This window comes from Motacilla alba, chromosome 5, assembly GCF_015832195.1.
Source record: "Motacilla alba alba isolate MOTALB_02 chromosome 5, Motacilla_alba_V1.0_pri, whole genome shotgun sequence".
Classification (NCBI taxonomy): Eukaryota; Metazoa; Chordata; class Aves; order Passeriformes; family Motacillidae; genus Motacilla; species Motacilla alba.
Window position 1 is genome coordinate 4,319,495 of NC_052020.1, and position 15,213 is coordinate 4,334,707.

Sequence of the window (15,213 nt, forward strand, 5' to 3'; positions counted from 1 at the left end):
TGGATATAAGTTAATGCCCACTGCAGTAAGTGGAGACTGCTGCAAGGAAGCCTCTGGTGCTGGCTTTTTCCCTGTCAACATCCAGCAGAATCTCTGTAGCCCTAATGTTAGCCAGGGTGCAAGGAAGAGAGAGTCTGGGACTATGAAATTCACAACCTGTGACAAAAACAAACCTTGAAAGATACTACTGCACAGTAATTTAAATAATCTTTTAGGGAAAACAGGAGACAGCTGGGATTTTATTTGACACTCCCCTCCACATAATGATTTAAATTTAGAAAATATGCCCACTATAAAATAGGGCATATAAAAATAAGGGCAAGCATCTCTCTGTCAGTGGAGAACACAGGTGAACTTGGCTGGCAGCAGAAATAAAAAGGGCCTGATCTATCAGTTATGAAGAGAACATCTGTATTTGGGGATGATGAATTCCGGACGATGACCTGCTCTGCAGCCATCCCCTGCCCCACTCTGAAAGCTCCAGCCTGCTCATGGCCCAGCCCTGTGTGCCAGCAGCAGCAGATCCTGCAGGATACACACAGCCCCAGTGCTGGCAGGAACCCCCAGGTTTATTGAGGTTATGACCAGGCTTTATGGCCAATCTTCAGGAGATAAATAAAATTACTGCAATGCCAGGTACCTAAACTTTATTGTTTGGAACCCAAACTTGCTGTTTTCTGCTCCAGCCACTTGGTACTGCTCCAGGAATGTTACTGGGTACAAGATTATCCTACCCTAAACTTTTTGTCTGAAAAAGGCAGCAAAATAAAAACCATTAAATGAACTCTAGTCTCATTTACCACAGGACAGAATTGGTTTGACTTCAGTGTTTTAAATGCACACATGTTCACTGTTTTATTTTAAGTCATCTTAACTTGCTGGATTTTTTTTTTAACATTTAAATTTAATTTTTTAACTTTTTTTTTTTTTAGTTAACATATTGGTTTGAATTGTGGTGGACCTGGCAGTGCTAGATTAATGGCTGGAGTTGATAAACCAGCCTCAACAAATCCATAATTCAGTCACAGCTTCCTCCTAACTGAGAACAACCACACAGAACTTCAGCTACAGCACACCACCTAAAAACGGCAACCTTCATGGCCCACACCAAAACTGAAAGTAAATGGGTGAGACCTGAATCTCCAAATCCCAACAAAGAAGCTGCACCTTCTGAAGCAGCTGCCATGAAGGATGTGCGTGCACATGTGCATGCAGCCTCTTCTGCACTGCTCTGCTGTTCACTGACAGCACAGGGGAGAGCTGAGAGCCACTCTCAGGCCCTCTGCAAGCAGGAACAACCTCCTCAAGTCCATGGAACTGCAGCTGCACGTGCCAAGTATGAGTCAAACCACTGGAAACAAGAAGTCATTGCTCCAAGGACCAAAACTCACAGCTTGCTGGAAATTCCACTCCTAGGGACTCGGGAAAACCTGGTGTGAATTATGCAGGGAATGATTTCCCCATGCAGGACAGGGGGGACTGCCTGCCCAGCAGGTAATGCCAACACAGGCTGGGCTCTGCCTTCCCAGCAGCATCTTCACAAGCTCACTGCCCAGAGATGCTTTGAAGACATTCAGAGATGTTTTAAAGGCGTGTCCCTGCCTCACTGAACTTCTGCTGTGCCTAAAAGCATTTATTTTCTCAAGTTACATCGTGGCATGTTACAGAATTCAAAAGCAAGCTGTTCAAGTGTTCCTTGGACAGGGAGACACACTAGCCCTCCATTTCTGAATTTTTCCATGATGTTAGGCAACTGACTGCAAAATTAAGGCACCTCTGGGAGCTCAAGGTCAGAAATTCAACCTCAAAAAATCACCATGCCAAAACTGAGTACAAAAAAATCAACATCCACAACCAACACTTGATCATTTCTGAAATAAACTTCTTGCACCACTAAATTCTCGCATCAAACGTAAGCAAGCTGCATATAAAAATTTAACATATAACACGGACATCTAAACTCACATTGTTTACAGGGCTTTCCTTCTGCTTATTTGTCCAACAAAAAAATTCTAGCAAGGGCTTGCAAAAGAAAAGAGTCAGACCTGTGATAGGTAGGTAGCTGCAGCTCTTTGTTTGGAATAGCCGTGTGTCACAGCAAAGGGAGCAGGCTCCCTCATCACTGCTGCCAGGGAAGACCAGCCTCATCCTGCCACTGGGAGAAAACCATGAGCCAAAAATTCTCCAGTGGGATTTGCAGTGTGGGGCCTGCAAACTTAGTTGTTAACTCTCTGTTTGGAAATTCACTCTCTAGATGTTGTTTCACAGGACAGATTGTATCTCACCCTTCAAGCACTAAATAAAAGCAAGAATCTGCTCCAATTCTGCATGAATTCTGCCAGAACTCCACAACAATACCCCTACTGCCCTGGTATTTTAAAAAAAGAAATTCACAAGTTTCCAGTGACAGCACAACATCCTGATTGCAACATATATCCATCTTCTTTGTCAAACTACTTCACAGCAGAGTTTCCTGGGTGTGCACAAGGCACTGTGGCAGGAGCCCCTGCTGCACAAAGCATCCCTGGCCACATCCCATCACACTTCTCCCAAAAGGTTTTTGGGAGACACACACACATTCGTGTGCTGTACATAAACTTGGAAGTGCAACTCAGCTGTGTCTCAGTGTGACTGACCACTAAATGAAGCCTACAGTGAACACCACAGAGCAGAGTCAGATCATGTAATGAGAATCTCCTTTTCCAGTGCTCAGCTACTGAGTGGGGCCTTACAGATAAAGCGTTTGTGACCTGAAGGCTTCTCTGCAGCATTAATACAGCACAAAAGAACACCAACACACATGAACACAAAAAAAACTTCCCTCCCTCTCAGGGTTTAGCAACAGCAGCCAGGCTGGCTCCACAAGGTGTTTTAACAGCACATTTTCATCAAGGAAAACTCGTCTCAGTCTTATTTCTGCCCCAAAGGTGAACAAACACCCCCTTCCTTCTCTCCCTGCCCACTGGTGGGTCCATGAGCACATCCTTCATGGCAGGTACTTCAGCAGATACAAACAGCTTCTTTGCTGGGATTTGGAGATTCAGGTCTCACCCATTTACTTTCAGTTTTGGTGTGGGCCATGAAGGTTGCCGTTTTTAGGTGGTGTGCTGTAGCTGAAGTTCTGTGTGGTTGTTCTCAGTTAGGAGGCAGCTGTGACTGAATTATGGATTTGTTGAGGCTGGTTTATCAGCTCCAGCCATTAATCTAGCACTGCCAGGCCCACCACAATACAAACCAATAGGTTAAATGCTAAAGATATTTAATTTTAAAAAAAAAATCCAGCAAGTTAAGAGCACACTAAGCCAGCTCCCTGTGCTGGCTGCCCCTGTGACCCTCCACTGGTGAGGCTACACCAGGAGACAGATCACTGGAAGTAGCTCATTGGAAAAAAAAAACCAAAACAAAAACAAAACAAAAATCCGACTAAACCAAAAACCCCACCCCACCAGAAGGACATTTGTCCCCTGGACTGTTCCAGTGTCCATCCAGCAGCCCCCAAAAGGCTCTGCCAGCTCTCCAGGGGCAGGCAGGAGCAGCTGGGGAGCAGCAGGTCCAGCTCTGAAGCCTCTCCTTGTAGCAGGGATTTCCCTCCTGCAGCCCTGAGTACCTCCAGGGACTGATGGATTGGTTTGATAGGCACAAACTGCTCTGGCAGCCTGCTCCCAGCAGCACCAGAGGGCTTTACCACCACCTGAAACCACACCTGGCTTCTGTCTTAGGGCAGGGTGATGTGGAAAGACAGTAATAATGGGAATGGTTACCAAAAAAAAATTATTTTAAACCTGTCCTACATTTATTATAAAAATAATATTGGCACTTTTACAGCATTAGCCTTCCGGGGATGTCAGGCCATTTTTTTAAAGGTAGGTTGGTATTACTCCCTTTTACCATGACAAAAAGAAAGGTCAGAAATTTAATCAATTTTTCAAGAGTGCTTAGCACATGATGACTGCACTGTATAAACGCAATACAAGGGGCCTAAATTTGAATTTTAATTACAAAACTGAGCCTTACACCACCACGGTATGAACACTTGCAGCATGCTCCACACTCCAGCATCCCGAGTAAGTGTAGCTTCTTTAAAAAGTTCTTTTCATTTTACACCTAAAATTTAAGCTCAGAACTTAGGGGCTGCTTTGATTTTTGCACAAGTAACACTGAGCAGTGTAAAATCAGTGAGATGGCAGAGATGTCCACTCACACAGAGAGTTTTCTTAATGTCAAGGGAGCAGCCAGGGAAAGGAGACTAAACCTGCACCAAGGTGAGCTGAGCACGAGCCAGGACCCCAGGAAAAAATCCCTGTTTGAGTGCACTCATTCAAAGTGCTCCTCTTTCCACAAACAGAGCTTAAATGTCACTTGATTGTTTCAGAGACTACTTAGAATAAATAATATTCAATATTAAATTTTATAATAAGTATATTTATAATAAGTATTTCTTTCTATATTTATTTACTTAATAATAATTAAATATTTATTTATTTGGAAAAATGAGTAGTGAAAAGAAACCTGAATGGTTATGTGTATGTTTTTGTAAAAATAAATAATTAAATAATAAATAAATAAATATATTTCACACAGGTACAGCTGACTGCTGTAAGACTGAAGCTCTTTTTCTCTCAACCAATAACATTACACGTACCAGCTCCACTTTTCTGTAAATGTCAAATGAGTTCATATTTTGCTAATGCCAAATATCACACACCTTACATGAAACTAAAATCCAGGCTGCTGCAAATCAAGTCCATGATTTCCCACTAGTCTCAGGGGGAGTTTATAAAGCCCATTAAATGCAGGATAGTTTCCCCAAGAAAAGAAAAGAAAAAAAAAAAAAAAAAAAGAACAAACCAAGAACAAAAAAGAACAAACCAAGATCCTCTCTTGTCAAGGTTAGTAGTCTAATAAGATTCTAACAGTGTAAGGTTCATCACAGCTGAAAGTTTTTTCCTTCTATGATCAAACAGCCGTGGTTTTATTTTTTTATTATTATATTCTGACTTTAAACACAAATTTTTAACCAAATTTCTGATTTTAAGGAAGTTGCAGTACCTAAGTTTAAAATTATTTAAAATTCTGTCACTGTACCCTACTTTGAAGTTTCAGGTTTATATATATAAATATATAAAAATATAAATTTATATACATATATATGTATAGATATATATATTTATATAGACATATTTATATAGACATATTTACACAGACATTTATGTACTTTATTCAACCAGACATATATTTCTACCCACATAAAACTGTGCTTATACTCTTTAAAACAAGAATATTCACATGGGGGATTGCTCTAGTACAGAAAAGGCAGTAAAATTATATAGTTACAGATTGAAAAATGCATCTCCAGGTATGAATAAACTTATTTAGAGGACTTTTGCTCAGGCACAGAAACCCCTATCTTTCTCACTCCCCTGCTATTGAATTTAAGCCATACCAAAGTGTTAACATGCATTCAAACCACCCCAAAAAGAAGCCACCACTCCTCCAAAAGGCTCAGCCTGCAGCAGCTCAGGCTACAGCTATTTTATTATTTTATCTTCCCAAAACTCCCTCATCCTCACCAGACAGGCCTGTCCAAAGGGGCATTTCCCATAACAGAAACACCAGGTTTATTTCACTCCTTTCTTTTTTTTTTTTTTCCCCTTGCAAGTAAACGGGGTGTTGTACCTAAACAGGAAGATTTTTCTGTCTGGTTAAAAACTAAGGGAGGAGTTTTCAATTTGGATTTGTCCCCAGGCTGCATCCTACTGCTGCCCACTGGTACTGCTGGTACCACTGCTAGCAGCCTCATACAGAATATTTAAAAAGTCTAAACAGGCTTAAAAGCTGGTTTAGTTTAAAAAATAAACAAACAAACACCAAAAAACCTCCACAAACATACTCTTATATACCTGAGGAGAAAGAAGCACTTCCCTCTTAAAGTCACAATTCTTGCTAAAAAATTTGAAAGTATGAAAGCTTTCAAAAGAATAGTAATCAACACGAAGCACAGAGAAGCATATTATAGTGTTATAATATTAATAACTATAGTGCAGTTATTTATTATTTTGCAGCTGCCCTTGAAAGCAGGGAACTAAGATGATGCTGTTAATTAAAACTAACTGAAAGTAAGCACTAACTGGACAAAGCAACCAAATACAAGCACTTTTTAACAGTCAGAAAGTAACTGAAATGTGTGGGTGGGAGCATCGCTTCAAGATGGCAAAATAATATTTAAGATTACATCCCTTTATGCAAAACAATTGTGCAGTAAAAATTGCCTTTAGAATACCTGTTCAAACATTAATTAGTAGAGAAATGAAATAAAACTAAATGAAATTAAATGAAATTAAATGAAATTAAATGGTTGGACAAACTGATTCAAAAGTTACACAGACAAAACTGCTGTTGCTGCCAGCCCAAGCAAAGGGAGCTGTGATAAATACTCTGTTGTTACCTGACACTATGCTTAAACAAATTGACTAAGGAATATAAAAAATACATACCATGATAAGAGAACTCTATCCCAGCTGACTGAACTACACAAAAGGCACAAAATAAGAGTGTGAGAAGGAGCCCAGGACATGTGAAGTGGCAAATTAGTGCCAGTAGTGCCTTACTCACCAGATTTATGCTGGTGATATTCCATGGATTCTCCTCTACTCTCTGTAAGATCAGAGTTAGGCCCACAGGATACAGGACCTTGTAAATGGCTCAGTGTAGGCCAAGAAACCAGTTCTCACCTTTGCACAGCATATCCATAAAGAAATCACTTCTAAAACCAATATTTCCTTTAGCAAAGAACACTGTCCTTAAGCTGCACCCAGCTCCTGATTTATGTCAGCAGCAATAGATTGCCCTGCTGTTCACAGACAGGGCACAAAACTCAGCCCCCATGTTGCTCCACTCATTTCTCTTCATCCCATGATTTTTAAAATAAATTTTTCGCTGGAGAATAAAGCCTCTTCAAACTCCCTCTTAGGAAAAAAAAACAAAACAAAACAAAAACCAAACAAAAAAAACCAAGAAGAAGAAACCAACAAACCACACAGAAGCATTACTTTAAAAGACAGCAAAGAAAAGCAGACTGTAAAACCAAATCAAATCAATCCTGGCAGCTGCAGCAATGTAGCACTAACAGAGCCAGAACGGGGTAAAAAGATCATGGTTTCTTTGTTAATACTGCTTTTACCAATTTTCTGTTAAGTTTTCTCACTTGATGACAACCTCTTTCAGACGAACACATTACAATACATTAAGAAGCCAAAGAGAGACTCCATCTGAGGCTACCACATAATCCAGTCTCCCCCCCAGCAAAAATTCTGTTCTCACACCACACAATCCCTCAGCACACTCACACTCAGATCTTTATTTCCTTGCTGTCCTCTGCCCACCTGGTGTAGCATCCCCTCTCTTCTTTCTCAACAAGTTTTCTAAAATCTGTAATTTGCTATCCCGACCTGTACCTGAACTCAGCTCATGCACTGGAACATTTGTCTCTGCTTGCACTGTCAATCTGAGACTAATTCATTGCCAGTTTTCCCAAGTTTTGATCTCCCTTTCATGTGCCGCACCCTCTGCTGAACCCAAATTTCTGATTTTAAGGAAGCTGCAGTATTTAAAATTAAGAATTATTTAAAATTTTGTCACTGTACCGTACTTTGAAGTTTCAGTGTTTATTTCAACTACAGAGTTTTTCCAAACAAGTATCTTTCACGACACCCATCAAGTTAGTATCATTTTACACTATCCCTCAGAGGAGTGCCTGTATGTTTGTGGGGTTTTTAAACAAAGCATGAGCAATTTTTACAGTGCTGAACGCCACACTTAGTCCACAATTCAGCTCCCACTGAAGTAACAGCCATAGGAAAGGGTTCTTTAAAACTGCTTTCTGATTTTCTTTTGTTTGCTTTGAATTCGTTCTCTAAATAAGATTTGTACTTAACGTCAGTCAGAAGCCCAGCCTGGAGTGCAAAACACGCACCAGAAATTTGCTGGCAAAAGGTCTGAAAAGTGAATCGAGACGCGGAAATGTTTCTAAAATCAAAGTTACATCATCACCGTGGAAGTAATAAATCAAATGTAATTAATGGGAAGTTTTCCACCTTGAAAAGTGAATGCACGACAGACACCCGTCAGCATCCTTCCTAAAGTTGCCTTTAGGAACATTGTAACCACACGAAATCCTATTAGAAGGTGCTGAACTCCTACATTGTGACTCTTCCGGCAGGCTTCTACATAACAAAAATGCAATGAAGTACCATACAACTTTCCCCCCTTATTATGCAAAATCCTTATCAAATTCAATAGTGTGACATGGTTCAAAATCCTGCCTAACAATGGCTCGCAGGATGTCCAGGGATGTCGGCTTTGTTTTAGTTTCACGTGCTTTTCAGTCTATTAATGCTAAGAGAAAAAGAACCTTCACATAAATAACCGATAAAGATCAAACCCCACGAAACAATGGGAAGGAAATTCAGAGTTGGAACTGGTGCTTTGCAGAGCAAGCAGCCCTTTGTGCCTGGGTGCCGACCCTGGGTGCCACAGCAGCCGGGAACAGCGAGGCGAGGGAAGAAGGAACCTCCAGCTCCCCACTCGCCACGGTGCTGCCGAGGCTGGGCCAGGGCCGGAGTTTGCAGGGAGCTGCTGGAAGGGCTCGCAGCGCTCCGGAGGAGCCGCGGGGCAGCCCCGGCTCCTTTGTGCGGCAGGTTGCGGGTGGAATGTGGAATGCGGCACACGTTCCGCTCGCAACCGGCAGGACAAAGGATTCACTGATCGGGGGGGACAATTAGTCCCAATTAGGCCTATTTCGCAGCTGAGTGTAAGCGCTGGGGGAAGGGAGCTGAAATCTTACAGCAATGGGTCCCTCAGGCGAGCGAAAGCGAGATCAGGGAAGTGACAAGCTCGAGTCCCACCGAGGTGGTGGCACCGAGCGCCTCCGTCCAGGAGAGGATGGAGCCCGGCTCCTCAGCCCTGGCACACAGCGGGTCCAAAACCCGCCAGCCATTCTGCCTCTCAGCTCCCGTGGCTAAGGAGGGCGATTTCCCAGTTTTGCAGCCTCTCGGGGAGCAGCAGTCCCGGCGCCAGGCACACGGCGGGCAGGGGATACTCACATGTGCACGTGGGGAGGCTGGAAGCGGCTCTGGTTGATGTTGTAGTGCGTGAACGCCTGCGTTGGGTTGGAGCTGTACTCATCCACCGTTATGGTAACTTTGCCTTGTGAAGGAATTCCATGAGCCATCCTTCCTCCTTATGGACATGAGCAGCTCACAGCTTCCCAAGGCCAGGGGCAGGGCAGGGCATTGTGCTCCGGGCAGATCCCGACTCCCAGCAGCTCCGCATCAACTCCGTGACCTCTGCCAGGAGAGACAGACAGCACACGCTGCTGTGAGCCGTGAGATGTAAACACACACTGACCTACTGCTCCACGCTCTCCTGACTTCCATGCAGATTTGAGACCTGTTCAGATTTCAATATTCCTGATGTACCCATCACCCCGCTCCACGCATTACTATTCGCTTTGGTTTTTTTTTAATTACCTCATCATCCAACTCCATCATCATTAGACACATCCAAAGGATGAATGCTTAAAGTAAGGGTTTATCTTCAGGGGGTGGGGGAAGGTGGAATAAAATATCTGTGTTGAAAGCTCCAGTTAAATACTCCTTATTTCGTATCCTTGATTTTAAATAACATCTCGTGTTAATCGCAACCACGAAAACTCACAAGTGGACCCAGCTTCCTGAAGGACAACAGACTTTCCACAAATATTCACACTTGTTTTCAAGCCGCTGCTGTGGCTTTAGAACACTACTAACAGCTGAGAAACTTACAAGAAACTGATGTAAAGAACATGTTACAATTGCACAGCAAAAGGCACACCCAAATACCTTTGAATCGAGGTGTTAAGAGTGCCCAGAAAAAGGCGAGTATCGAGGCAATGTTAACAAAATATCCATATTACAGCTCACTAGCATTGCAACTGGTTTGGACTCACTGTTAGCAGACAGCAATGATTTATCTGACTTCAGCGTGATTTAACGCATAAATGTTTCTGCGTAAAATGAAAGAAACAGGCTCTTCCCTCTCCCTGCATCCCTGTCTTTGGCTTCCTCAGAGTGCTCTTAAACACACTTTGAGTTAGGCCTGGATGTGCACTGTGGTATCAGCACAACCCAAGAGCCAGAACCTCCCAAACACGCTGCGCTGAGCTTGCTGCGCAAAAGCCGAGCTTGGATCTCTCAGTAACCTGAGGACACCTCAGCCGCCTTCCTTTCAGAGGGGCTCTCTGGGAATTGACCAGCCCGTGGTCGAAGGATGCTTTCAGATGAGCAGCTCTGCAAAAGCCCCGTTTACGAGGCAGGTCCTGAGCTGGGACACGCTGTGCTAGCTCCAGGACTCAGGTGAAATCACCACTCTCGGAACCCACTGAAATTCCTCCCTTCAGCTGCCACGTGCAAGAGTGGCCTTTCCCTGTCTGGAGTGCATTTCACAAAAATGAATCCTTGCTTACTGGGTAGACAAAGAGATGGGAAAGAGAAGAGAATGACTTGAGCCCTGAGCATCAAACCAAGCAGTATTTTTCCAGTGCAATTTCCTTGGACTTTTCTAGCTCCCAGATAGAAATGTGCTTGCCATGTGTAATGCTGAGCATTTGAAATCTTTGATTTGTATTCAAAATATATTTTTAATACAAAGACTAATTTCCAGTTTGGCACGAGGCACGATGAAAACGCTCTGCAAATGGCAGATGGCCTGCTATAGGCCATTTATTTTACTATTTTACCACCTCAGGCCTATGTAGGCTTCCATATGTTGGTTGGGTTGAGACATTCTGCAACCTTCATTCTAGTAACTGGATTCTAACCATCATCTTCTTTAGCATTGGAAGGAAAAAAAGCAAAGGGAAAAAATTAAAAGAAAAAAATTATGAAGATGAAATTAAAAGGAATGTCAAAACTAACATCACTAGAGATGGTAGAGCATTGCAACTGTGGTTACAGCCTGGTCCTTCCCTGTGAGACCATGGGGACCTCTCTCATGAGAACAAGGCTTCAGCAGCAAAAATCATCAAGGGTGAGCTTTGCTGGAACACATCTTTGCTGTGCTAGATGCGATGGAAGATGCTGCAAGAACTGCTCACACAACGCAGTGGTAGTGGTTACCACTGCCAAGTTTGCAGCTGTTTCTTGAATTTCCTTTACAATTGTATTTCAGTGTTATTTTGCATTACAGTGCGGTGCAGTAAAACACAACACCTGCTTCAAACTGCAGTCCTGTTCCAAGCGCTGCAGTTCTTTTGAGATAGAAACTACGAAGAGTGTGCAACAGCAGAGCAGCATAATTGCCCTGCACCGAGAAGTAAATACAAATGAAAACATCTTCCTGCCACAGAAATGACTGTCATTAACAAGACAGACCATCAGAGCTCCCAGGAAAAAAAAAATACGGAGCTTTTCTTTTACACTGCAAGAACTTTGGAGCCTTCATATATTAAGTAGTGTGAAAATTACATGCATAATGTTATTTCTTTCCGCAATTAAAAGCAACAATATAAAACAATGCATTAAGCCAACAACAAAAATATGCTTGGGCTTTCAAAAAAGCTAAATGACACTGTTTTCAACAACCCAGCATAAGAAAGGTCAGAACATTAAATTTCATATTATAGTTCACTCATGGAAGAAAAATCTAATTTGTTCATGAAAATGAATTATACATAAAGATAATAGGCATTTTTTACAATGTTTGTAACAGTCCATGTTACAGAAAGAAATTACAACTAACTGGCATAAAACAAATGACAAGAGGACACTTAAAAAGCTGTATTAAATACTTTTAAGTTGACTCTCAGTCAGATTATAAGTGTATAAGCCGCAATTGCTTCCCATTGTTCTAATCTTTAATCTTAAAAATAAATCTGTACTTAAATTGAGACAAAGCTGAACAAAGCATCCTTTTAAAATGAAATTCAACAACAAATGCCAGACTGGGGGTAAAAAAAATATATATAATTTGAAGCTGGCTTCTGTGTCAATTCTCTTAATTTCCATTTAATACTCCATAGAGTACTACAGCTCAACTATCAGAAGTATCTAATTATTACCTTCTTTACTGTGAACGTCTCTGAAGAAAACAGAAGAAAGAAGCTGAACACTTCAAAACTTTAAAACAAACGTATCTTAGGCCCAAAATTAAAAAAAAAAAAAAGAAAAAGAAATTAAAAGAGACTTCTTCGAATCGCTACCTTTCTTCTTTCTCCAACTGTGAGCCCTACTTGAAGGTTACACACTGGAGATGAGTACAAAAAAATAAAAGTTGGATTATCTTCCCATCTATCAAGGAAAACAACGCCTAATATCTTCTGCGCCTTTCGAGGCAGTTTTAAGTAAGAATGCCTATATTAGAAACCCAAATGACGCTTTTTCAGCATGTTGCCTTTTCCCAGATAGAGGCTGTTTGCCTTTTGCAGCGTGTACTTGTACCGGCAGCGAGACAGGAGATGTGCCATTGTACACTCTGCCCAGCGTCACAGGTATAAACCGGCGCTTTTTCGGAACAGGGCTGGCCCAAAGGCGGGTGCAGCTAATTGTAAACCTGTGCACTGCCGCCCTGTCGAAAAACTGCCACGAAATCCGCACAGGTAAGTCAATTTCAATGTAGCCTTACATCGCACGGAGAGCCACTCACACGAGCCCTGCCTATACACACGAAGGCACGCGAAAAAACCATTTCCCCAAATAAAATATTTACGCCTTCCTCATCTGAATTTCAAAAATTCGCCTCTAGCTGGGCTCGGGCTGTAGCAGAAAACGCTGAAAGGCAGGAGCCGCGAAGGGTTAACCCCGTGTCAACACCTTCTGGTGATCCGTGCGCTATCCCGGCGCCGTTACCCCGACGCGGCACGCTGCAGCCGCCCGGGGCCGCGCCTCGGCCCCCGGAGCCCCCGGCACTCACGGTGCGCTCCCGGCCCCGCGGGACCCACCAGCGGTCCCCGAGATGCTGCGCCGCAGTTTGCCGACAACTCCGCGCTCCGGCTACCCATCGAGTCCGGCGGAGGCATCGGGGGGCCGGACCCCGACTCTCCTCCGCCCCGTTCCCCCGCCGCGGACCCCCGGTACCTGGGCCCCCGGCCGCTCCCCACCTCCGCCCGCCGCCGGCTCCCGGGCCGCCCCGGCCGCGGCCCCGCGGGGCGCCGGGCTCGCCCCCCGGTGATTGATGGCTCCGGGTGGCCAATGGCTCCGGCGCGGCCCCGTCCCGGCGTGTGCCGCAGCCCCCGCCCCGCGCCCCCTGCCCTGCCCTGCCCCCGCCCCGCGGCACCGGGGGGCATTTCTGCCCCGTCTGCGCCGTACGTGCCGCGCCGCACAAAGTTCGCGTCGCCCCCGTCCCCGCGGTGCCACGGACCGAAAGCGCTGCGGGGGGAGGATGCTCGGCTCGGGGGAGGGATGCGATGAACTCCTCATCAGCCGCGGGCGAGCGCGGCGGGGCCGGGCGGGGGGGTGATGCCCGCTGCTTTTTATTGCGGCGGTGCCGACCCCCGCACCGCGGCCCCGACCCCTCCAAAGGCTCCAAGTGTCTGAGGCCTCCGGGATCAGGGTTTCAGAGCGGCTTCTCTGCCGGCGAAAGGGCGAGGGGCAACTCCGCCGGGGAACGCCGAGCCGACCCGCCTTTCCCTCCTTACTTTTGCTGCGTGTCCCCCCCGCCCCCATCCCCGGCTCCCTCCGCGCCCGCAGCCCCGTCCCCGCGCCCGCCGGGCTGCTCGGCGCTGCGCCCGCCGGCTGCCGCCCGCCCGCTGGCCCCGGCCGGCACAAAGCTCCCCGGCCTACCCTCCCGGCCCCCGCCGCCGCAACCCCCGCGCCGGCCCCGCACGCCGCCTCCGCCCCCGGGCCGCCGGCGCCCCGCCGCCCCTGCGCCCGGCCGGGCAGCGGCGGAGGGCAGCGGGGGCACGGCCTGGGCAGCGGAGCGGGGCAGGGCAGCCTGGCTCAGCGCCGCCGACATCGCCGCCTGGGCTGCGGGGAAGCGCCGCCGCTGCCGCCGCACCAACCCGACCCGACCCGACCCGACCCGACCCGGTGGGCTCGGGCGGTCACGGCGGGGGCGCGGGCGGCCGCGTTCACGCTCAGCATTGTTTGCGGGAGGCTGGACCGGCGCCGCCGCCGGAGCTGCCGCCCGCCCCCCCCGCTGCCGCCCATGACACGGCACCTCTAACCCGCCGCTTTGTGCGCCGCTGCCCCCGCCGTGCCCCCCTGCTCCCGGCACCGGCCCGGGGCCGCTCACCTTCCCTCCGCCGGCTGCCGCTGCGGGCGGCTCGGGGACGCCTCAGCGCGGGCAGCGGGGCCGCTCCATGGGGCTGCGGGGGCGCGGCCGGGGCAGAGCCTGCGCCCGACCCCGCGGCGGCGCCCGGCGGCGGCGGCCCTGGCTCGGCTCCGGCTCCGGCTCCGGCCGGGCTCCGGCTGCGGGAGCGGCAGCGGGGCGGCGGCGAGGGCGGGCGCGGTGCAGTGATCGGGGCTGCCACTGGGGTCAGGGAGCAGGCACCAGGAAACACGGCGGCCACGGCGCTGCTCGCACACACGCGCACACACAGACAGACAGACACACACACACACACACGGAGACACGCACGGCTCCTCCCGCTGCCTCGCACTTCGCCCCCCCGGGCAGGGAGGGAGGGAGCGAGCGCTGCTGCATTTCCCAAGTGCTGCACAGGCTCCCCACGCTGGAGCACGGCTCTCCCTGCCGGGGTCACAGAGCCGGAGCCCCCCCGGGACCCCCTCCCCGCCGAGGGGCAGCGCCCGGCTCGCTCGCCCAGACACGGCCGGCCCCGCGCCGCGCATCGCCCAGCGGCCCGTCCGCTGCCCACCGAGATGACAAAATAAACAACTAATAACAGCAACAATTAAAAACCCCAAATCCTCGGAACAGGTTTTCGCATCTTCCGCCGCACCTTTCGTCACCGGGTGTTGATGCGGTGCCCTGCTCCTTTGTAGGTGAGCTCACCTCAGCGACCAGAAACACCAGGGTTCGCCTTTCAGGCCGAGCATTGTCTTAGGGTAACTAGGGCTTTCCTATGGAAAAATAAAATCAGGGATGTGGCTGTTGTCTTTTTTTTTTTTTTTTCCCCTTTTTTCTTCCCCCTCCCACCCCCGCCAAAATCACAGCAATTGTGTCAACAGCCACAACAGTAACAAAGTAAAGATTTGACGTGTTTGTTCTTTTAGTTTCAAG

The 15,213-nt window shown here is 47.2% G+C and overlaps 1 protein-coding gene across 4 annotated transcripts in view; it reads right to left on the minus strand.

Annotated features, from left to right (window-relative positions):
• The window catches only part of MPPED2 (metallophosphoesterase domain containing 2), a 111,007-nt gene extending 96,427 nt beyond the window's left edge, over positions 1-14,580 (minus strand). The window contains exons 1-2 of one of the 4 annotated variants that reach the window (XM_038137680.1): positions 14,266-14,580; positions 9,102-9,344 (exon numbers count right to left, since the gene is read on the minus strand). In XM_038137680.1, the coding sequence (XP_037993608.1) occupies positions 9,102-9,229 (128 nt within the window). In that variant the 5' untranslated portion in view covers positions 9,230-9,344; positions 14,266-14,580. Of the gene's footprint in view, positions 1-9,101; positions 9,345-12,094; positions 13,067-13,109; positions 13,173-13,392; positions 13,689-14,265 lie in introns of those variants that run through there. The other 3 variants (XM_038137683.1, XM_038137681.1, XM_038137682.1) reach the window with 3 other exon arrangements.
• Positions 14,581-15,213: the final 633 nt, after the last annotated feature.